The 23794-nt window shown below is 44.7% G+C and overlaps 1 protein-coding gene across 10 annotated transcripts in view; it reads left to right on the plus strand.

Moving 5' to 3' along the window:
- The window catches only part of MYO7A (myosin VIIA), a 97541-nt gene that overhangs the window by 64986 nt on the left and 8761 nt on the right, over nucleotides 1-23794 (plus strand). For 4 of the 10 annotated variants that reach the window (XM_085574139.1, XM_085574141.1, XM_085574138.1 and 1 more), the window contains 25 exons: nucleotides 1654-1812; nucleotides 2160-2252; nucleotides 3547-3641; nucleotides 4702-4786; nucleotides 5640-5858; nucleotides 6009-6116; nucleotides 6668-6877; nucleotides 7424-7627; nucleotides 8420-8596; nucleotides 10258-10515; nucleotides 11569-11696; nucleotides 12232-12358; nucleotides 15567-15686; nucleotides 16383-16556; nucleotides 17728-17955; nucleotides 18376-18546; nucleotides 18924-19041; nucleotides 19322-19448; nucleotides 19563-19732; nucleotides 19854-20044; nucleotides 20597-20721; nucleotides 21452-21609; nucleotides 22089-22242; nucleotides 22358-22513; nucleotides 22946-23051. In XM_085574139.1, the coding sequence (XP_085430265.1) occupies nucleotides 1654-1812; nucleotides 2160-2252; nucleotides 3547-3641; nucleotides 4702-4786; nucleotides 5640-5858; nucleotides 6009-6116; nucleotides 6668-6877; nucleotides 7424-7627; nucleotides 8420-8596; nucleotides 10258-10515; nucleotides 11569-11696; nucleotides 12232-12358; nucleotides 15567-15686; nucleotides 16383-16556; nucleotides 17728-17955; nucleotides 18376-18546; nucleotides 18924-19041; nucleotides 19322-19448; nucleotides 19563-19732; nucleotides 19854-20044; nucleotides 20597-20721; nucleotides 21452-21609; nucleotides 22089-22242; nucleotides 22358-22513; nucleotides 22946-23051 (3861 nt within the window). Of the gene's footprint in view, nucleotides 1-1653; nucleotides 1813-2159; nucleotides 2253-3546; nucleotides 3642-4701; nucleotides 4787-5639; nucleotides 5859-6008; nucleotides 6117-6667; nucleotides 6878-7423; nucleotides 7628-8419; nucleotides 8606-10257; nucleotides 10516-11568; nucleotides 11697-12231; nucleotides 12359-15566; nucleotides 15687-16382; nucleotides 16557-17727; nucleotides 17956-18375; nucleotides 18547-18923; nucleotides 19042-19321; nucleotides 19449-19562; nucleotides 19733-19853; nucleotides 20045-20596; nucleotides 20722-21451; nucleotides 21610-22088; nucleotides 22243-22357; nucleotides 22514-22945; nucleotides 23052-23794 lie in introns of all 10 variants that reach the window. The other 6 variants (XM_085574162.1, XM_077781289.2, XM_085574149.1 and 3 more) reach the window with 2 other exon arrangements.

Below are 23794 nucleotides of genomic sequence, written 5' to 3' on the forward strand. Positions count from 1 at the left end.
GTGGGTGCTTTCCTGAAAATCTTTGCTCACATTGGATCTCCCTTACTTTAAATCCTGTTTGATCATTTCCACTGCCTATTTTTTTTTTCTTCACCAATTACAAAAGCATGGTTCTAAAAGCAGAGGGAAAAAGAGGCAAAATAGCACAGAGGAAACATGAGAGGAGTTATTTTGCTCCAATTCACAGTGATTTGCTTCAAAAGCAATGAACATTATGGGGAAAAACTTTTGGGACCAAATGAAAAGGAAGGAGAGGGCTCTCAATCCTCCTGACCACAAACTTCTCATGGAAGAGACTTCAAGTCTCTTGCAGCAGAAGGCAGGCGATAAAGGTGGGTGCTGCATGCCCTGATCCCACACCTTGCAGGACCAGACACTGATGCTGCGAGCAATCACTGTTTCCTGCTCACCAAACTTAATAGTGGTACTGCTTGGAAAGGAAGAGCTTTATTTAATAAATAATCTAGCCAGGGCTGGAGCTTTATCTAAAGTCAGTGTCTGTTAGCAAAGCTCAGCTGAGTGTAAATAAGCATAAAATCCTGAATTGCAGGACTGTTATGTACAAGCAGTGTTTGCTTGAAACTTATTTTTGCTGTTTAAAGAACCTAATATGATGCAGAGTGCAATGTTTGATGGGTCTCTCAGATAATTTACCATTCTCTCATCCTGGTTTTGGTGAGAGTAAAAACCTATTTGCCTGTTAATGGAATATTTTGGGTAAATATTTAACAATATGTCTGATGTGTAGTTATCATCTGAGAAGAAATCGAGCAAAACCTTCTTTTTGGACATAGGTGATGTTGAGGAATAGGTGTACATCCTGAACTGACATTAGCAAATTATTCTAAAGGCCCTGATTCTGAGCTGTTTTTACACCTGGATCTCTGGAATTCAGTCTGGTATTTTGTGTGCTGCATAGGAAGTCTGTATTTCATCAGATCTTGTGAGTGCTAAGCCAGAAGTCTCTGTTCAACCTATTTGTCTACAAAACTTTCAGTGGGACAGGAAAATGGTTTCAAGTTTGAAAGAATTAGACAAAGAGAAATTAATCTCCCCATGAAAGAAATAAGTGGGTGAGCTGACACTAAATCAGAGACTGCAGTGTGATATGAGATGTGATTTCTTGCTAAATTTAATTTTGGCCTTGGTTTAATAATCCAAAGGAAAAGAAATCCCAGATAAAGTCACACAGAGTTGTGCAGGGTGACTGCAAAACAGAACATTGTCTGAGAGATCATTTTCTATCCCTGCCTTTGAAGGAAAACATACTGATAGTGATAGGAAATGGGACAGCGGAAGTGAAAGGTCAGTGGAAAGTCCTGACTGTTTATTACTTTATGTTATTCTAAAACTTTTACTTCCTTCTGAAATGTGCCTTAGAGGGGGAAAAATTGTTTGTATCGGGATGCTGGCTGGAGTTCTCTGGGTCTGTATATCATCCCATGCTGCTGCTTCTGAGTATTGTTCTGGTTAGGCCAAGAGAAAGGCGTGGGATGGATTAGATAACAGAACCATGCAAAGAAAATCAAAACCATCTCCAGCAGTCTGTGCCTCATCAGGCCCATGAGGAGGAGCACATAGTTGCCCATAGGTACAATGAACTGGCCCTGAAAAGGTTTGCAGTCAAACCCCTGTGTCCTGTAACCTCCCCAGCTGTTTGATCGGGAGCTGTGCGTCCGTCAGCTGAGGTACTCGGGGATGATGGAGACCATCCGCATCCGCCGGGCTGGATACCCCATCCGCTACACCTTTGTGGAGTTCGTGGACCGGTACCGGGTGCTCATGCCTGGGGTGAAGCCAGCGTACAAGCAGGTGAGAATCCTCCTTCACAGGTAATGAGTGCTCTCTGCTGGGCAATCTCCAGAGATATTTATGGGCTGTGCCTCCCCTGCAAAAACAATGATGCATCATTTGATCCCCAGGTGTCACAGTGGTGCTCTGGGCTTTCCAAGTGAAGAAATATGGTTACAGGGCTGGCAGGGACAGGTAGCCATATTCAGCCTGTCTGATTCACTCATCTTAAACAAAGTGACAGTAAAACTATAAGAACCTCATTAGCAGAAAACTGCAGGATTTGGCACCAGAAAAGGTTTACACTGGGGCTGGGAGGAGCAATGGTTGAGTCTGGTCCTGGTGAATCCCAACTCCTTTTCTGTCAGGGTGACCTGCGTGGGACGTGCCAGCGCATTGCTGAAGCAGTGCTAGGGAAGGATGATGACTGGCAGATTGGCAAGACAAAGATATTTCTGAAGGTGGGTGGTTCTCCACATTCTCTCTGCCATCTTGGATCCTTACCTCAGGAGACATCTCCTACCATTTCCTTTCTGTCAAAAGACATGACCTTTTTCCATGATCTCTGGGCTGCCATGTCAGTGGGTAGAACCTGGCTTAAGGCAGAACATCTGGGGATGGTTTAAGCAGCAGGCAGGAGGTGCCACCACTGATGCATCACAAATCCATACCGATACAAATGCGGTCACATCCAGTGCACAGCCTTTTCCCTCCTGGGCTAATCTGTTCAGCTTCCTCTCCTGCCTTCACTCAAAAGCTACAGCAGAAAGAGGGATGCCCATGCTGAGCCCCGCAGGGAGAGAGACATGAGCACAAAAGGCTCATTTTGATTTCTGCACAGCCTTGTACAACCCACAATATGCCTACAGTCTCCTTTTCTGCATCAGTCCAGCTGACACCGAACAGTCCAGCACTGCAGGTCCCCTGCAGCCCCATACACACTCATCTTTCCTTGCAAACCCATTCCTGTGCTGTTCTGGGAAGGTGAGCAAAAACCCTGACTGCTTACACCTAAATTCACCTCCAAATCCCACTGCCAGCACAAACACCCCCATCTCTTCCCCAGAGCTTGTTCCCACTAGTTGCTCTTTTCAGAGCCTGTTATCAAGATTTCACAGCTGTCAGGACAGGAAACAGAGAAACTGGGAGGCCCTGAGGGGCCACGGGAGGTCGAACAAAGCAGGAAACATGTGGAACTGCCTCTGCTGCACGCAGTGCGGCATGGCTCAGCTTGCCATGACTGGGAAAGAAAGCTGCATCACACACAACATGGGAGGAATCAGTATTAGTGCATCTGAAAGCCTCAGGGCAAAGGAAATTTAGTGTTTTGAGGGGATTTTTTATTCCTTAGGTTAGGGAAGCATTGCAGTCCTGGCTGGAAGAAGTGATAGGACCCAGGTAGTCTGGAGTTTGTTTGCAAACCTCTCCAGTGCTCCTAGGAGCTGCTCCCATGGCTGAGAGCACTAGGAGGGAGGTCTGTAGGGAAGGGCAGTGTAATTTGGTTGTTTTCAGACTGTGAAGTATTGCATTTGCAGCTTCTGGATGACCTGGTTCGTTTGGGAATGAAGATATTTCATTATGGTTTATGTTAGGACTTCCCCAGTGAGTAGGTGAGGTGATACTTGGGATGTAAAATGACCCCAGAGTTTATTTTGAACAACTATCCTGGGGAAGGGTCTTGTACCACCCACTCTGGCCACATATCTGACAGAGGGAGAGCTTGAGACATGGGTGCTGTGTTGCCTCCTCCCCCAGGACCACCATGACATGCTGCTGGAGATTGAGAGAGACAAGGCCATCACGGACAAGGTCATCCTCATCCAGAAGGTGGTCCGTGGGTATAAAGACAGGTAGGTATGAACCCCATGGCCAGATGGGAGGTGGGCTATGTGGGATGCTTCCTCCAGCAAGTGGGTCCTGGAGGCTGCATCACTTCTTTGGTGCCCAGATGACCCGAGGGGCCTCCTGACATGTTGGTACTCATGTGCAGCAAGTACCGGAGGAAAACAGTAGAGGAAATAAGAGGATAACTATGTTGTCTGCCTCAAACCTGGACAGAATAGGCCCTTCTGTCCATGTGCCATCTTCAGAGAATGTGGTGTTATGACAGTGCAGCAGTGGGCTCTTAGCCAGCTAAAGGCAACACTGAGACTCCAATCTATGGAGATGCCTACAAGACTGCAGAGGGAGCGCTGGGTCACCTACTGCTACTAAAGTTGCTCTCCCCAAGGCCCATGGGGTTCAGAACTCTCCCCTTTGCAACCTGGTTTCAAGACTTGGGAAGAGGACAGGTAGCTCATGGCACTGTGTGGGTGAAGAGGGGGAGCCACAACCAAGGACAAGCTTCACCTATGAGGGAAGGACAGTTCTTAGGTTTTTATGCTCTTCGATTGTCCAAACCACAGCTGTGATTCTGGTTGTGGTTTGCAAAAAAGACACATGCTAAATAACTCATCAGTGTTTCACACACTGATCGTAGCAAGACGAGACCCCCCAAGGCCTCCCGACACAACTGTTGTCTGCAGGTAGAATCAGATCAGAATCAGAAGGACTGGAGAGCAGACAGGGATAGCAGCATGGTGTTAGTGAGGTTTGCTCTCGATCACTTGGGTAGGATTCAATCCCTTTTCAGGTGCTAGAATGAAATGGGAAGACTGGGATTCCTATAATCTCCTGTTCTTCCCATTTCCATAATGTAGCATAACCTCTCTGCAGAGTATGCTCAGAGACAGTGCCTACAGATGTTTTTATGAAAGCAAGGAAAGCTGGGGAAGGAGACCTTTTCAAGCCAAAAATACAGGGCTTATTCCACTTGGACACTCAGGTTCAATTCTCCAAGAAATGAGGTCCAGGAGATGATAATAACTTGTGGCCAAATGACAGAGGCAAATGATTGAAATGCTTTTGCAGGTCCAATTTCCTGAAAGTGAGAAATTCAGTCCTGATGATTCAGAGATACTGGCGTGGACATAACTGCAGGAAGAACTATGGTGCTGTAAGTACAGGGGTGCTTCCTCACACTTCTGCCTTCCTGCCTCTCTAACGTGGGATATACATAAGAGTTTCCTAGTTCAAAACATCCCATTGAATGTTGGAAGTAGTGAGGTTGGCTTTTATCAGTTAGAGCAATTAATGGAAGTTTTCTCTTTTGCTTTGTTCTCCATTGAAGAGATTGCCTTCTAGCTGCCCTCTCCCCTGTGACTCATATGTCCATTGTACCAGCTGGTCATTTGGGTTTTGTAAGTCTTCTCCTAGTTTCCAGATGACTGAAAACTCAAGAGCGACTTCCTCTAAAAAATGGATTCCATCTCCATGTGGGACCATATTAGTGTTTCTCACCCTCCCAGTCCATAGTCTTCTCTCCTTGTTGCAGCTGGTTCTGACCCAACAGCACGGTCTTTTGGAAAGTGTGTTAAGATCTAAAGTATCTCAATATAATCATTCAAGCCTTCAACTTGATAGAAATAGCCACTTCCAGGCTGGCTAGGATGCTGCCTCCTGCCATCAAACAGCACTTTGACTGTCAGGCAGGAGTTTTGCAGATGCTGGACCTCCGTAGGAGCAACCCTCATGGCTTGCAGCTACCTTAGGATGGCAAACCAGACCTGAGGCCTCTTAAAGGCTCAGTGGGGAAGAAACTGTTTCTGTTTCTGTCTTTCCTGGGCAGCCAGAGGGTTTCATTTCTCTACCCTTTTGGAGACCCTCCCTCCAGAAGGTTCACTCTCATGGGGACTGATTCCAATGGCTTTTATTTACAGCCGTGCAAGCAGGAGATTAGCAGTGAAAATCTGCTTACAGTGGGTGAGCCCCTGGCTGGCGGGGTGGTTTCATCCTGCTCCCTCTTGCAGATGCGGATTGGCTTCCTGAGGCTGCAGGCCCTGTACCGATCCCGCAAGCTTCACAAGCAGTACCATATGGCTCGCCGGCGGATCATCGAGTTTCAGGCACGATGCCGGGGCTACCTGGTCCGCAGGGCTTTCCGCCACCGCCTCTGGGCTGTCCTCACCATCCAGGCCTACGCCCGGGGCATGATCGCCAGAAGGCTCTACAAGCGCCTCCGGGGGGAAGTAAGTATGGAGGAGAAACAGAGATGAGGAGAGGGGAGAAATACATGCTTCTGCATCATGTGCTCTTGGGATCAATTTTTAAATGACAAAAAAAAAATCTGGAAGTAATTAGATGCCTGTTCAGAAAGGCTCTTCTGTTTATTCCCACAGTATTATCGACGTCTGGAAGCAGAGAAACTTCGGCTGGCAGAAGAGGAACGACTTCGAAAGGAGATGAGTGCCAAGAAAGCCAAAGAAGAAGCAGAAAAGAAACACCAAGTATGTGGGGACTGATCTCTTTCTGGGGTTCTCTCTGTTCTCCAGGAACTAGTTTTTCTCCTTTGAGAGGCAATGACAAAAGTATCTAAGGGATTTCTGCCCTGCTTGAAAGGTTTGTATTTAATTCTCTAAAGTACTCTGTGCTCTATTAGTTTGAGTCTGCTCCAGAATTTCTGATTTGCTGCACAGGAATGCCAGAGATTATAGTTATTATTCCCTTTTTCTATTGTATAAAGGGGGAACTGGGACACTCTGTGTGTGTGTGTACATGCAGGGCTGTTGTATAAAAGAAAAAAAATTTGGTCAGTGAGAGTTTCTGTGCGTGGACCAACACCCCTAAACAGGCACTGAGGAATGGGGAAAATGAATTGCTTTGTCCTTCTGCAGCTGAGAAACTGAGACACGGACACGTCACTGATTTGCTCCAAGTTATGATACGGGTATAGTGCCCTAAGCACCAGGCAGCCTGCCTTCCTAAAACCAGGCCCTGTGGAATTTACTGGCAGCTCTTTGAAAGGAGCAGTTCAGTCATTGCACTTCTCCTTTTGCAGGTACGCCTGGCCCAGCTGGCACGGGAAGATGCAGAGAGAGAAGTAAAGGAGAAAGAGGAAGCACGTCGGAAGAAAGAGCTCTTAGAAAAAATGGAGAGAGCTCGCAATGAGCCAGTGAATGACTCAGAAATGGTGGACAAAATGTTTGGATTCCTGGGGACAACCTCCTCCCTTCCTGGCCAGGAAGGACAGGCACCCAATGGCTTCGAGGTACTGGAGATGTAGAGGAGCCTGGCTATCACATGACAGGCATTAGAAAAACATTAATAGATCAAGAAAGAGTACAGTAATAAGAAAGTGTGTCTCTGAAGGCTTCCTTCAAGGCCAGGCTCTCCTGTGTGACCCCAGAGGGTTATTGTGCTTTGGCTAGAGATGGACAGGCAGCCTGGCAGCTTTCCCTGGGACTATGAAATGGAGGAGATGACCCTATCACTACAGGGTCATGAAGGACTTGTGGCCTTTGAGATCTTCCCTTTTAGGTTCATCACAGCTTAGGCATTTAGCTCTTAGACATCCTTTCCCCATGCTATGCATAAAGCCATGCTTGTTGCTTCTTCTACTGCTCTGGGGACATTCCTGGGTACAGGCATGTCGTCGGCTTTGCATGGACTCTAGAGCTCATATTCCATGTTTTTCCTCCAGCTGACTTTTCCTTTTGGGATGAAAATGAGACTGGCAGAAAAATCAGGCCCAAAGGGAAATGATAGTTTGATATCCAAAGCCATGATGACTGTCTGACATTTCCTTCCACAACAGGATCTTGAGCAAGTCCAGAAGGAGCTGGAGGAAGAGGACCTGGATGCAGCATTGCCTCTCCCTGAGGAGGAGGAAGAAGACCTCTCAGAGTACAAATTTGCCAAGTTTGCTGCCACGTATTTCCAGGGCACAACAACACACACATACATCCGCCGGCCCCTCAAGCAGCCTCTCTTGTACCATGAAGATGAAGGAGACCAGTTGGTGAGGCAGGAGATGAAAAATCTTGAACAGGGCTGGGTGGGTTGGAGCAAGCCTGGGTAACCCTCCAGCCAAAGGGCACCAGAAGTTTCCCTTTTGGGATACACTTATCTGCTGCACGTGTGTCCATGGCCACTGTCCCACCAGTATGCTTTGAGTGCTGGTAAGACAGTGAATATTAGAGGGAAGGAGCATTAGAGAGGACGGTCCCTCTCTGTACCTTGGTGTTAAGACAATGAGCTCAGGCAATGGGCAATGGAAATTATTGCTTCAGTACCACTTGTAAAGCTTCTAGGGAGCTGTAAAAGTTGCTTCTTAACCTTGTTGTACACACCAGTGCAGAGCTAGAAGATAAAAACTGCTTGTCCCATATCCAGCAGTACACGAGCAGAATTGGATTGAACCTGCATGGCTATAACACATATTGCATCATCCATGAGCTTGCCTGCACTGTGGTTCTTCTTCCCCTCTGCAGTGGGTTAGGAGCTGCCAGTCCCTGCCCCTTGGTAAGGCTGGCATCTCCTGTCAAGCAGAAAAGCCCTTGTAGGGCTCACAAACACATTTATGGTGGCACAAACACAGAGCCTGAATGTGTGGACCCAGCCAGCAGCCTGCCCAGCATTCAGAGAGGATGTGTGCTGCAGGCAAAACTGTTACATGTGGCACAGGGAAGTATTTTATCTCCTGCAGATGGAAAGAGATCACAGTGGGAATCCTGGTGGATTCAGCATGGCTTGACCACCCCCTCCACTGCCGTGGTGTGAGCTAACGGGCTGTAATTTTCCTTTCAAATAGGCGGCACTTGCTGTATGGATCACTATCCTGCGTTTCATGGGAGACCTCCCTGAGCCGAAATACCACACAGCCATGAGTGATGGTGGTGAGAAGATACCAGTAATGACAAAAATCTATGAGACTCTTGGGAAAAAGACCTATAAGAAAGAACTACAGGCTCTGCAGGGAGAAGGAGAGGTAACTGCTGTGAGTGTAAAAGATAGGTTGTTATTATTAGGTGTTGGATATTGAAGGGTGTTGGAAAGAAACAACTTGTGGGGTTTGCTCCAGGCAATCAGTTTGTTGATTGTATTTGCACTTATGCTATGAAGGCAGAACTGCCTGTGATCCTGTCCCTTCCTCACAGGGAGAACTGAATGTCTGCCAGCTGAATGTTCCCCAGTGAAGGAAGTTCCCTGGTATCTCTCATGAGACTTTGATCTCTCTCCTCCACCCTGCAGGGCTAAAGTACAGTGGGGGGGAATGTAATGTCCTCTGTTTCTTATTTGGCGATTTCCTTTTGATCTGCCCCGAGTCAGAAGAGACTAAATTAAAAATGTGCCCTTAATCTTGGAGCAGGAAGTAATTAGTTACCAGGAGATTAAGCTGTAGAAATAAAAAAATTTAAAAAACCAAATCCCCATTGCATCCTGAGTGCCTTCTGGATGTGCCACTGGAGGACTTCATCTTAGTATCCTTCCCAGACAAAACATTATTCTGGATAAATCAATGTCCACAGTGCTGATGCATTTTCATCTTTGGCAATTGCTTTATTCAATAGGATAAGCTATAATCTGCTATTGGCATCTTCTGGATGCCACTGTTCAATTTTCAAGAAGTTTTCTTGACAAATCTCTATAGTATTTGCAGAGGTAAATTAACAAATCTTGATCTTAAAATAACGATACCATTCAGCACTTCTAGTGAATAACCTGATGAGAGTAGCCTCAGGATCATAATTCTGTGAAAATATATACCAAGAATCACCTTTCATTCCTTCTACCCATAATTTCTTGCTTGTTTATCACAAAAAGGAATATTTCGGTCAAACGGAATATCAGATAGTACAGAAGAGAAGGAAATTTAAGCTGTTCTTTTTCTCTGTGTTTGCATCATCTCTTCACAGTACAAAAATATGCCTAAGTAAAATGATATGCAAATCCAGGTTTACAGCACCAGCTCATGTTTATAATGGATATAAACCATCCCAGCTGCAGCACTCAAAGTGTTGTTTGGGTGTGAAACCATGATCTTTTCAAAGCTGTTTAAATGGGTAGAGGTTAACTGAGTCCAAAAGTTTGCTATAAAAGTAGAAAGCCAGCAAGTAATTTGATGATATATAGTCAGTGCCTGGAGCTGTCCCACATCAAAAGTGTCCTTCTGGGAAGCCTGACAGAGCACAGGGCTGGTTAAAAGTTATGAAACCACAGTGGGTAACTACCTGTCCATGAATCCCTGACTAGATGACTTCCAGCTGAAAACCTGCTGTGCAAATGGCTTGTGTCAGAGAGTGGTCTGGCTCATCTCATTTCCACTGTCATAGAGCAGAACTGGGTGTACATGGGTTCAGCACAAATCAGCCATGTATTCAACGTAAGTTCTTTCATATGTTCCCAATATATAATTTTGATCTGAGGGACACTTACTGATTTGAGAGTGTCTACAAAATTCAGAGCCAGCCCTGGGTTATCAAGGGACACAGGAATATGGGTCCAGCCTTCTGGTTCCCACCAGCCTCTAAAACATCTCACTCTCTGCTCAGGATTAATGACCTTTTGCAGGAGCCCAGGGGAGGCAGAGAGAGCACTTGTTCAGGACTTGCATGTCACCACTTTGCATCCACTCCTCTTGCTTTGCAGAGTACTCATGTTGATGGGCACAAGAAAAACAGTGTGCGGCACAAACTGGTCTCCTTAACACTCAAGAAGAAATCCAAACTGACGGAGGAGGTGAGGGGAGACACTTGCCCGCCTGGCAGCACAAGTGCCATTGGATTGTCTGCAGCCCTCTCTGACTCTCTTCTGCTTTTCCCTAGACAACATAGAACCAGCCCTCCTCTGGGTTTGGCGCTACCTGTCTCTCTGCCTGAAAGATTTAAGGAGTGTTTAAGGGGAAAGGTTGGCTTCCCGTGTCTCCTTGAGTCATTCTGCACCTCGCACCGGCTTCCCCTCGGCTCCTGTTCTCCATCCATCCAGCACCTTCCCTCCCCTCTTTCACAGCCCTCCATCCAGCTGCTCACCTCTCATCACTCTGTGATGGTCTGGTTGTTATCCCTGCTTTTAGTTTCCTGCCCGTAGATAGCAGAGGTGGGGTCTCCAACAGCACTCGCCCATCCTCTGCTCCACTCCAGTGCCAGGGACAAAACTCCCCATGGGAACAGTTACCCCAAGCTGAGAGCTTTTGAGAAATGCCATTTCAAAAGAGTGAGGAATGATAAAACTTTCAGGTGGGGGTCATGGAAACAATTGGTAGACTACCCATTTTGAGAGCAGGCACCGTCTTACCTGGCTACAGCTGCTTGAGAGCATGAAGATTGCTCTGTGAGATATTCCCTTAGGGGTCAGCAGGGAGAAACAGGGCCCAATCCAGCTCACCCTAACTGACTCTGAAGGTGCACTAGAAATGTCCATCTCTCTAAATGGAGATGGGGTTGACTAGTGAGACAGTGAGCTGCGAGGCAGACCAATGCCATCCTTGTTTTTACAAACAGCACCATGCTTATGCAGTTTCAGCTGCATCATTAGCATGGGGAATGGGTCCATTTTGCCAGTGAAAGCACTGATGATTATTTTAATATGATTATATTAAAGGGACAGGTCCTTCTTGGTAATTAGATGGTTTATTCCAAAGACCTTTGGTGGCCCTCTCCCAGCAGCAGGACCAGCTCAGAGCTGGGATGCAAGGGGGTCTCATTGTAAGAAACCCTGGGAAAGGACCAAGCAGGTGGAAGTGTGACTAGACAGGACCATTTTTAATTTCACCCATACATAATTAAAGCCAACACAGTCAAACCCTCCCATTGCTGTTAAAATCTTAGATGGAAGAACTTCTGAGAGCCCCCCTGGCTGGTGGAGGAGTCCTCTTTGGGGAACACCACACACTTGGGATGGGGGTCGGGGGGGACACAATAACTGGCTGTCCTGAAAGAGACCAATATGTCTGGTTGGCAGGTGACAAAGAGACTTCATGATGGTGAGTCTACGCTGCAGGGTAATAGCATGCTCGAAGACAGACCCACTTCCAACCTGGAGAAGCTCCATTTCATTATTGGTAATGGCATCCTCAGGCCAGCCTTAAGGTTAGAACTCAAAACAAAGTCATGAACATGCCATTCTTTCCATTCCTTCTTCCTTGAGCTTTTCTTGAGCTATTCAACAAAGTTTGATATTGTCTGCAGCTTTACAAAGCTCTTGTTTCATAATTTGTATGGTTATGTTGTATAATGCAGGCTGGACTGGATCATGTTCCTTACTGTCCATATCAGGCCCAGTAGAAAAACCATGCAAAGAGATTCAAACATTTCTGAAACTCCTAATGACACTGGGTTGTTCTTTTAAATGCTTGCTCTTGTTCCTCACTACTCTGTTTTCCATTTGACTATCATATCTCTTTTGTTTGTGGGAATATTTTTAGTGGTCTGCTAATGAAAAACTCAAACTAATTTCAGCTGCTAAATGAAGCATTCAAAAATTGGAAAGTGTCAAATGAAGGCCACTTGCACATTTCTGGTTTAACCAATTTATGTGTTTATGTTTATTAATACAAACTAATGTTAAATAATTCCTCTTTTTTATTGTTTAACTTCAAATTATTTTTATTTATTCCTATTGTAGGGATGAAATCTACTGTCAAATCTGCAAGCAGTTGACTCAGAACCCATCCAAAAGCAGCCATGCTAGGGGTTGGATACTGATGTCCCTTTGTGTGGGATGTTTTGCTCCTTCTGAGAAGTTTGTGAAGGTACATTGTATATGACATTTGTCTAATGAATTATCTACTAATACATTTTCTTTTCCATTCATGGGATGAGCTTTTCTCTTGGGTTTCACAGTAGAGGGAATCCCAGTCTTTGCCAGAAATGAGGATGACAGAGTTCCTAAGGAAATTGTTCATGATCCCAAGTTCAGTGTCTAGTGTCAATCAGATGAGTCACTCCTGAGTGTGACTCCAAAGGTAATGTAGACAACCAAATTACATGATGTTTCCTGCATGTCGATGTGTGAAGATGTGATTAAGTGACTTCTGGTAGGAAATTTGTTTGTGGGAGGCTGCAAGTGGAATTTACACAACCAGAATAGCCCACATTTCTCCTCTGTTTTTTATATGCAAAGGTCTGTACATTCAGCATTTACTGGCTTTGACAGTATGACCTCAGGCACCTACTCTACCAAAACTGGCAAGGAATAGAGCACAGCCAGTTATACAAATATATATTTATAGTTAGAAAGAGAAGGATTTCATTTACGTGGAAGTACATTTGCTCTGTGAATGATGCTATGTTCCCCATCATATGTCATATTGAAAACATCCAACTGCAAACAGCCACATGAGATGATATGCAACCCATCTTGAGCAGCACTGTGGATCAGCAGGACTGAAGTCAGTGGGAGGTGCCAAGAGGCTGACAGTTTTGAAAATCAGGTTGTTCTTAAGGATTTTCTATTTTCTGGGCAAAGCTCTTTTGCCTAGATTTGAGCACTCTGCTTTCCAAATGACTTATAGAGTTGTGGAATTGTTTGGCTTGGAAAATATATCTAAGATCAAGTCCAACCACTGCCAAGCCTACCACTAAAGCACATCCACAGGTGCCATATCTGCATTTTTTTTTAACACTTCCAGGGATGGTGAGTCCACCACTTCCCTGGACAATTTGTTCCAGTGCCTGACTGGAAATAAAGATGTTCCATTAATTTCCATAGATACCAGATTAGGTACTGGGTGTTCAGCACTGAAAGAGCTGAAGCCAGGAATAAAAATGCCTCCTTCATCCCCAGGCCTTGTCAGTGTGAAACCTAATAAAGAAGATAAATCACTGGCAAAGTCACAGAAAATTAAATTACACGTGGAAATGAGATCTGAGAAGTATGGCACAGGAAGCTGTGTTAGTTTAAATCTTTAATAATAGAAGATTACTTTAAGATAGTGAAGCACTTGTCAGAAATAATTTATAAGTAGTTCTGGAGACTCAGAATCATACAAGCATTGGATCATAGAATCAAAGAGGCATAGAATGATTTGGGTTGGAAGGGATCTTTATAAGTCATCTAGTTCAATCCTGCTGGCAGGAGGGCATTCCTTCCACTAGACCAGATTGCTCAGAGTTCCATTCAGCCTGGCCAGGGATGAGGCAGAGACAATTCTTCTGGGTAACCCTCACAGGAAATAATTTCTTCCTCATGCCCAAACTAAACCTGCTCTTTTTCAGTTTAAAGCAACTTTCCCTTGTCCTGTCATTCCATGCCCTTATCAAAAGTCCCTCTCCAGCTCTCTTGTAGCCCCTCTAAGTTCTGGAAGGTGCTCTAAAGTCTCCCTGGAGCCTTCTCTTCTCCAGGCTGAGCAACCCCAACTCTCTCAAGCTGTCTCTATAGCAGAGGTGCTCCAGCCCTCTGAGCATCTTAGCAGCCTCTAGACTTACTCCAACAGCTCAACATCGTTCTTGTGCTGGGGCTGGATGGGATCTTGTTAGGGCAGAGCAGGGGTGCAGAATCCCCTCTCTCTCCCTGCTGCCCACATTGCTAGTTATGCAGCCCAGGACATGTTTGGCTTTCTGAACTGTGAGTGCTCACGGATGGGTCATGTTGAACTGCTTGTCCATGGATACCCTCAAGTCCTTCTCCCCAGGATTAGTCTCAATCCAGTCTCTGCCCAGCCTGCTTTTCTGTTTGGGATTGCCCCAGCCCAGGTGCAGGAAATTGCTCTTGTCCTTGTTGAACTTCATGGGTTCACAGAGACCCAACTCTTAGGCATGTCCAAGTCCCTCTGGATGGCATCCATTTCCTTCTATGATTCTGTCATTCAAATGTATCAAGTAGAACTGAACACTTTGAGGTTTTCACTGATAATGAGGCAGGTCTTCAATATGTATTCCAGCTCCCAAATATTCAAATTATGCTTTGGATCCCATTAGACGCCTTTATTGCATCATGGGCAAATGCACATTAGCACTCCTGTTCTTTGCACCTTTCTTGCAACCAACAGTGGGTCTAGGTGGGAAGGTTCAGTCACAAGGAAGTAGGAATGTGAAAAAATATGTAATTGCATAGATCATTATTAAATAGCATAATTAAAACTACATTTTGACATTGCATTGACCACTTATGATCACTTGCAGCAGATTTCATCCCTATAACCTGGCTATGTTATGTAGGTACTTCATAGTGTCTCTGTAAGTTAGGGTTGACAGAGATACCTGTCTCTCTAGCTGTGTTATTTATAGTTAACAGTGTTATAAAGCAGTATGTGTTTGTGAAGGTATAGCTGTGCCTTATTGTTCAGAGTACTCTATCTTTCTACAAAGTCTCTCAGAAAAATTTGGTTTACAGATTTATCAGTCTTAGCTAACATTTTGGCCAAAATGTTCATGTAATATTTTTAAGTGTGTTATCTTTTATATTGTGGAAATCACGGGATTTAATTTTCTCTACAATAATGTGGTTATATTTTTAACATACACTGAAGTGCTTCAAATTCAGGTTTAGGCCAAAATGCCATTTGAAATCTGACTAAGGAGATATCTCTTTAATGTCACTGTGAAAGATCTTTTGTGCTCTCAGTTAAATGTTCTGAGTAGCATTCACTTACAATCCCCCTGAATCATTACTTACTCCCATCTTTTTGCCAAGACTCAATATCATTTTATGGCACATCTTTAAAATACAAAGGTAGAAATCACTGACAGCAGTAGCAGGAACAGAAAAGATGCTGCTCTGGCTTCAATCAAAGGTCTATCTAGTCTGGTATCTTATCTCCTCTGAGGCTAGAAATGCACAGGGGTGCAGACTGTCCTAGTGTCTCTCAGCTTCCAGTGATGTGATATAGGAACATTTGAGCCTGAGTGGTATCGCTGTCATTAGTCACAGAGGGCTTTTTTCCAATAAAACATGATTTTTTGCAAATGCTTGGCCTTTTAAGCCAAAGGTCTATACAATGTGTTCCCTGCTACCAACAGTATTTAAGGAACTTTATCAACGGAGGCCCCCCAGGTTATGCTCCCTATTGTGAAGAGAGGCTGAGGCGGACGTTTGCCAATGGGACAAGGACACAGCCACCCAGCTGGCTGGAGCTGCAGGTATGAGCCCTTCTATGTCCTCCCTGGGGAACTGGGCCTTCGGGTTTAAGCCTTTCAAGAGCCACATCACTGTCAGGATTGAATGTAGGATAACAAAACGCCTATTTCTGTCAACATTTTTTCAGATAATTCTAACATACTGCACTCCCTGCACATCCTGGATTTGCTGCAGAATGTGTTGAAGATCAGTCCTTTTGGCTGCATCAGTATTTGTAAATTAAATTTGCACTGTTGGCATTGAGGCCAGCTGGCACAGAGCAAGCCCCTGTGTGTTCAGAAAACTATCTTGCAGATGAAGATGGCTGCAGGCAAACTGCTTCCTATGAGTGGTCCTTAGGACTTATTTGGTGATAATTATAGCTGGAACAGGCAGTTTCTGTTAAAATGCTCATTTTCTAAACTGGTTTGCAAGCATATACAGCTGTGCTCTAGTGTCCATGAGCATTCCCAAGCCTCCTTTTCTGTTCTGGATTAGGCACCTTGATGACTGAATGTATTAAATAAAATATCTGTGACTTCCAAGTGCTTCCTGTGGCTGACTGTACATTATGTTGATAAGTATGGTGTGGTAGCATTGAAAAGCAGCCAGTCAGTGGGATCAGGAATTAGTAAGTAGTTACCAGAGTGGGGTGCAAGAGTATGCAGGTAAATAGTATTGAAATACACGTAACATAAAATTTGACTTTAATCCTTTAGGCGACCAAATCCAAGAAACCGATCATGCTGCCTGTCACATTTATGGATGGGACAACAAAGACACTGTTGACAGACTCTGCAACAACTGCTAAAGAGCTCTGTAATTCTTTGGCCGACAAAATCAGCCTGAGGGACCGATTTGGCTTTTCACTCTACATTGCACTTTTTGACAAGGTATATCTTCAGTTATGTTCCAGAATAGTTCTGGAAAAGAAGGGGGAGGTTCTCCTTGCTGTCATATATCTTCCAGAAGGCAGAGGGATTATTTCTACAGTGCAAGTGTCAGCATGATTTTCACAAAAAGAGTAGTCAAACTCTGCAGCTGGGTTGTAGGAAAATCTCTCTCCTTGGAGATACTAAGAATGCAACAGAAAAATGCACAGAGAAGCCTATTCAAAGATTCAGCTGTTCTGACCAGTGTGGTGTACCAGAAACCTTCAGAAATTCCTTTCCTCCTACATACTTATGTGATGCTATTCTCTTACTCTTAGTTGAGCTTATTAGAGATGAATTTTCAGTAAAGCATCCTACCTGGATTTTTATGCAAGAGAGCCAGTTAAATTTAATTGGAACGCTAACAGTTGAAATTAAGCTTCCAAAATGAGTTAAAATCCAAGCTGCCATGCCTGCATTGGCATTTAACCTGCTTTATTTGACCTAAAAATATATATATTTCTCAGAAATTCTGTTAAAATAAAGGCGAGAATAAATGAGAGGGGTAAAGCTTCATCCTTCATCAGATCAGACCATAGCTGCAAGTCAATGAAACTCAAGTATTCCAACAGCTGCTGTGTAAGAGGATGAAGTATATTCTCATCTACAGATGTGGCCACCTCTGCCTGTAGGTGGGGAAGCAAATGGTTTATACTCTTTCCTCATCTTTTTTGAGGAGACATTCAGCATAGGATGCTAAGTCTGAGGAGATATAGTGCTTTGGGGGCTTCATGGCATACCTCAGTGAGAAGAGAGAAGACAGGTAAATTTCTAACAGGACAGGCTTTTTTATTCTGGGTTTTTCTGATGCTTAGCTAGGTTGGATCCAAGCCCATGACTTTGAAACTGTGCATTTCAAAGCACAGTATGAATCAACAATAGTATAAAATGGGACCATTGGCTTTGCTGAATCATGTTGATGCTCTCCTTTCAGTCTGAATGGGAAGCTGGAGCTCAAAATGGCTCACCCAGTCATGCTGCAGGACTTGGCTGGCTAGATGACATAGAACCATTGATTGTTTTGATTATTTTGATTATAAAGGTAGTCTGAGTGACTCAAAAATAGATCTGTCTACCTGAAAGGGTCTGCATTTGGTCAGGTGAATGCCACATTTCTCTCTGCCCTGCCTAGGTGTCCTCGCTGGGGAGTGGCAATGACCACGTGATGGATGCTGTGTCCCAGTGCGAGCAGTATGCCAAGGAGCAGGGAGCACAGGAGCGCAATGCACCGTGGCGGCTCTTCTTCAGGAAGGAGATCTTCACCCCCTGGCACAACCCCAGTGAGGACAACGTGGCCACCAATCTCATCTACCAACAGATTGTGCGAGGGGTGAAGTTTGGGGAGTACCGGTGTGACAAGGTATGTGACAGCAGCTCCCATTCTGGTCCAACAAGTATCTTTGAGATGGTGAAATAGGTTACAACAAAGGGAATGATAAATATTCCTCCCTGGACACCCATTAGCTTGGGAATTATGGTATTCACATGGAAAACGGGAGCTACAGCAATCAGATCCTCTTGGCTGGGCTTGGACGCTTCCATGTGCTGCATAAGCACTCTTAACAATGAACATGTTAAGGCTTAATCATTGCTTTTAATGGTCAATGTCCTGAAGTTTAGATGTGCAAAAAGCTGCAAAAGGTGAAGTTCTACCAAAAAGAGTCATACCCACACAATTCTGTAGTACACCCAGCATCCAAAACAGGCTCCTTGAGTGGTGGAGGATGGATGTTGTGATGACTTGGTGACAGCATTCACTTTGTTTGTTTGGCTCCCATAGGAGGAAGATCTGGCAGAACTGGCTTCCCAGCAGTACTACGTGGACTATGGGTCAGAGATGGTACTGGAAAGGCTGCTAAATCTAATTCCATCCTACATTCCAGACAGAGAGATCACAGCTTCAAAAACAGTGGAAAAATGGGCTCAATTCATTATAGCCGCACATAAAAAGGTGGGGACAATAGATCACCTGTCAAGGACCACATCATGGTTCAATAGCTTCATGTGCCTTTTAAATGTGTCGGACACCATAGCTCAGCTCTTAGCCTGGCCTGAAGCTAAAACTGTGAGAAAGGGCAGGGCTTGTGCTAACCATATTCAGCTTTACCACTGGTTTTTATGCAAGATCTGACAGAAGACATCCTACAAAGATTTACTGTGAGATGCAAAACACTCTGTCTGGGGTGGCATTCCTGTTACATGAGATTGTGGTGTTACCAGTTGTATTACAGAGGTGGTTCATGTCTCTGGGTAATGTCAGGACTTTATTGTGTCAAGCATTGTATAAAACCTCCCTAGCTTCAATTAGAACATTTGCTTTTTCCGTAGGGAATTTATACTCAGAAGAGGGCAGACCCAAAAAAGGTCAAGGAAGAAGTAGTGGATTTTGCACGTTTTAAGTGGCCTTTGCTGTTTTCTCGTTTTTATGAAGCCTTCAAATTCTCAGGTGAGTCAGTAGAGCACATCCCCAGAGCACAAGATGCTCTAAAGCAAAAGGAAGGAGAGATGGGAATTCCCCAGACAAGAAGGGGACCATCTAGCTGGTCATTTTTTGAGGTGTTATTTTTTTGTTGTATCCTGATCAGCAATGGCTCAGGCTATGGATGTGCCATTATTTATCTCCCTTAAAAAAACACAGAACTTTTTGATCATTGCATTCTCCTTTGAAACATTTTCTGTATCCAAAACCCTTCATGAGCTGATTGAATGTCTTGTCTTCAACCCAGGGCCAAGCCTGCCTAAAAATGATGTGATTGTAGCTGTCAACTGGACAGGGGTGTACTTTGTGGATGAACAGGAGCAGGTTCTCTTGGAGCTCTCTTTCCCAGAGATCACAGCTGTGTCAAGCAGCAGGTAAGGAGGAATAGACTTGGCTGGCAATCTCACCACAGATCAGTCTTTTGCCAGGCTTTGCCTCTGGATGTCATTATGTTTCATGTTTATGTCTCCTATAAAAATATATCCCAGAGGAGGAAAGCTGCAAGGGCAGAGTTTCACCCTGGCCACCATTAAAGGTGATGAATACACCTTCACCTCCAACAATGCAGAGGATATCCGGGACCTGGTGGTGACCTTCCTTGAAGGACTAAGGAAACGATCCAAGTATGTGGTCGCTCTCCAAGACAACCCAAATCCAGGCAAGTAAATAGCCCAGCTCAGTAGTAAACATAGAGTTAGATTTAATATTCATGAGGAATTTGGGGAACAAAAAAAAAAAACAGTTCTAACCAATCATTGTTTTTTTGGTTTTTTTTGTAGTGGGAGAAGAATCTGGGTTCCTCAGCTTCCTTAAAGGAGACCTGATAGTTCTGGATCAGGACACAGGAGAACAAGTGATGAACTCAGGGTGGGCTAATGGGTTCAATGAACGGACCAAGCAGAGAGGGGATTTCCCAACTGATTCCGTCTATGTCTTGCCTACCGTCACCATGCCTCCGTTGGAGATCGTGGTAAGCAGTCTTATGGAATTACACAACTTGGTACAATGCCCAGGGAGGTCAAAGCCTTCGTGGAGTGCTTAGATCTGGCCAGAGTCTCCCTGAATGTAAGGCAATAAACAAAGTGGATGAGAGAGGTGACAAGTTGTCCAAGGCAGAAGTAATCTCAGCCTTTCTTCTGATCTTGGCACTCAGGACTCCACAAACTTGTGACTTGGAATATCCATGTATTGTGCAAAATCCTTCCAGTTGGCCTGATTGCTTAAAGGTGTATTTGTGGTTGGAGAAAGCTGCTACATTCACTTGTGGAGCTGTAGGTTCCAGAGAACATTATCTTCCTTAGGAAGTGATCCACACTATGGAAATACTTGTTTTTCCTTGCATTGGTGACTGAGAATGGCACAGAGAAATGGCAACTGCACAGTTCTAACTGACTGTTAACAGGAGTTAATGGATTATTCTCATTTTCACTGTTCTTGTTTTGTATCTGCTTCCTCTCTTTGAATACATCAGATATATTTTGCTTCAAATATACAAGGTAACAGAGAGCTTTTCATCCCACAGGCCCTAGTCACAATGACCCCTGACCAACGACAAGATGTTATCAGAACCTCTCAGATGGCAGTTTCAGACAGTGAAGAAAGAGTAAAGCCATACACCTTGGAGGAATTTTCCTATGATTATTTTAGGTGATTTTTTTAAGCCATTCTTAAAAATTATAGGAGTCCATCTGCAGGTAGCTTGGGAATCAGGAAAGTGTTGCTAGTGGAAAAGACTCTGAATACCCCATTGTGTGACTTTGTGCAACTGCAGCTTCTGGTTTAAGTCGTGGTATTTGAGCTGCAGGTTTTCCACAGACAAGGTTTTATAAAGGATTTCTTCTCAGCAGAGGTGTAGCAATTTGAAATTTAATATTATGTGGGAGAATGTTCTTAGGCTATATAGGCATTTTCATCTCGGCTCCAAAAATGTAAATGTGCACCACTGCTGAATGCAGCTGACCAAAGCTCCCACTTCTGTTTGGATGGGCTGGCAATCCAAACAGGCAGATCAGATCCTCTGAGATGTCTTTTCCTTGTGAGGCTTATACTGCTAGGTGATATTCTTTCAGTGTGGCTGCCCTGACCATTCATTGCTGTCATCCTCCCTGCAGCTAGAAGCTTTTTGGGATAGGGGAGGTGATTGTGGTATCATTACTGGGGTAGGGTCTATAAGAAACTCTTCTGAGCCACAGGAGAGTACAAGTGGTTCTCTTTGAGCAGAACTGGAGCTGGATACTTGCTAAATTGTGATGTCCCTTTTGATGTAAGAGTTTGTTAGCGAGGTGCTGTGAGCAACCATTCTAGGTGAAACATTGGCTACAAGCTGTTCCTATTATCCCTGTAATCTCTCCACCTCTTGCTTTGCATATGCCATCAGACCACCTCCAAAGCACACCCTTAGCCGGGTCATGATCACCAAGAGCCGTGGAAAGGACAAGCTGTGGTGTTACACCCGTGAGCCCATCAAACAGCCACTGCTGAAGAAGATCCTGGGCAGCGAGGAGCTGTCCCAAGAAGCCTGTATGGCCTTTATTGATATCCTTGCTCTACTTGGGAGTCCCCTTGGGCTCGAGGTCTGAGGGCAAAGGGCTGAACAGGCTCTTTTGGGCCCCAAACAAAGCCCAAAGAAAGGTTTGTGGTCCCTCTTAAGGGCTATGACACCATGTCATAGGCTTGGAAATGGGTCTGTGCCACAAATCTGTACCGTAAGCATCCTTGAAATCTGAGGTGTGTCTACTTCTTAATCAGTGAGGATTTGGGGACCAGTTATTGAGTCCTGCTGATCCACACACACTAGCACTGTTCTGTCTTGGTTCAGCTGACTCTGCCAAGTGCACCTGCTGTGGGTGGCCACAGCCGTAATCAGTCCACATGGCCTTGGAGACAGCATTTGATGCCTGAATATTCCTTTGCAGTCACTTCTGTAGTTATGTTAGGATGTCTTTAGCAACATTATCAACAGGGGGTCTTCAAAAGATATCCCAGTTAGCTCATCCTTGACTCCTACCTCCCACCTGTGCTGAAATATATGGGTGACTACCCATCCAAAAGGACCCGCTCAGTCAATGAGCTGACAGACCAAATATTTGAAGGTGCCTTGAAAGCTGAACCCCTAAAGGATGAAATCTACTGCCAGACCCTCAAGCAGCTCACAGACAACCACATCAAGTAAGAGTTGTTCATTCCTCTTGACCCAAATGCATTAGAATGTGTTGGGCAAAGCAGATCAGAAGTGTCCATGCCACAAGTAATTTTTTTTCTTCCTGGGTCTCTTCTTGTGCAGATACAGTGAAGAGAAAGGCTGGGAGCTATTGTGGTTGTGTACCGGCCTTTTCCCTCCGAGTAACATCCTCCTGCCCCATGTCCAGAGGTTCCTGCAATCTCGGAAACATCACCCCTTGGCAGCAGACTGCATCCAGAGACTCCAGAAAGCCTTGAGGTATGGCACTGGAAGACCTCCTAGTACTGATTTTATACCACAACATCCAGACCTCCTAGTACTGATTTTATACCACAACATCCAGGTATGGCACTGGAAGACCTCCTAGTACTGATTTTATACCACAACATCCACAACACAAATGGGAGATATTTTGGTAAGTAGGGGCACAGTGAAAGCTCACAGCCTCTCTCTCTATTCCACCAAACTGATTGAAAGAGACATTAGGTTGCTGATAAGCAGTGCAGAAAAATAAATCAACTTCATCCAGGTCCATTTAAGTCACTTTCTTCTTTCTTGGAGGAAAGATAATGTTAATATTAAGAAAGTAGCTGAAGTTGCTCAAAAGGAACATGCATTAAAAACGGAATATTCAAACAAAGGATTCTTGCTACGATTATGCTGTGACACTTGCCACCTCCTGTTTTGCAGGAATGGATCCAGAAAATACCCACCCCATCTGGTAGAAGTAGAAGCCATTCAACACAAAACTACCCAAATTTTCCACAAGGTTTACTTCCCTGATGACACCGATGAGGTAAATGGCAGAGAAGGACATTCTTTTCTGTCAGGATGGTTGTTAATTTTCTTGTTAAAATCTCAGAAGAGGCTTATATTAGTTCTGATTCAGAAAAGCTCAGCCTTTCCAAAAGCCTCTGGACCAAAGCATAACTCAGATTTTTTTTGCAAGGTGTGGTTTTTAATATATGGGTGCTTTGCTGGTATTCACTGGAGCCTTTAGAGCATGACTGCAGAAAGAGGGAAACTGGATGGGCTCATCCATTTCCTCACAGTAGCTCACAGGCCTTGCCTCTCAGTTATTTGGAGCCTAAACCAACAGATATTGTCCACCCAACAATACTCAGAGGGGTACCATGGTGGCCCTCCCTGGGAAATGGGCAGACTATTGTAGGACTGGCAAGTAGGTGACTGAAATTACCCCTTCTGATCTGAGATGACACAGAAATTATACCTGCACTCAGGAAGCTCTCTCACTAAGCATCTTACATGCTTGTAAGGCTGCTAGTCATATTGATGCCAGGGCAGATAGGCATGTCCTTGCAGATACTGCTGTCTCACCTACTGATTAGTCTTCCTATGAGGCTCACACCTCTCTCTTCCCTCATACCCTTGGGTACCACTGAATTTTTGTATTTCCAAGTGGTTTTATTTGTAAAACAGTCCACACCCGTGGAAGAAAAAGGATGATTCCTCTGCAGCATCTGGGAGTGCCCTTGTTTATCTGTAATGGAGAGTTGAAAGAAGTCTTGGGGTTTCTCA

This window comes from Lonchura striata, chromosome 1 (assembly GCF_050655825.1).
Source record: "Lonchura striata isolate lonStrDom1 chromosome 1, ASM5065582v1, whole genome shotgun sequence".
Classification (NCBI taxonomy): domain Eukaryota; kingdom Metazoa; phylum Chordata; class Aves; order Passeriformes; family Estrildidae; genus Lonchura; species Lonchura striata.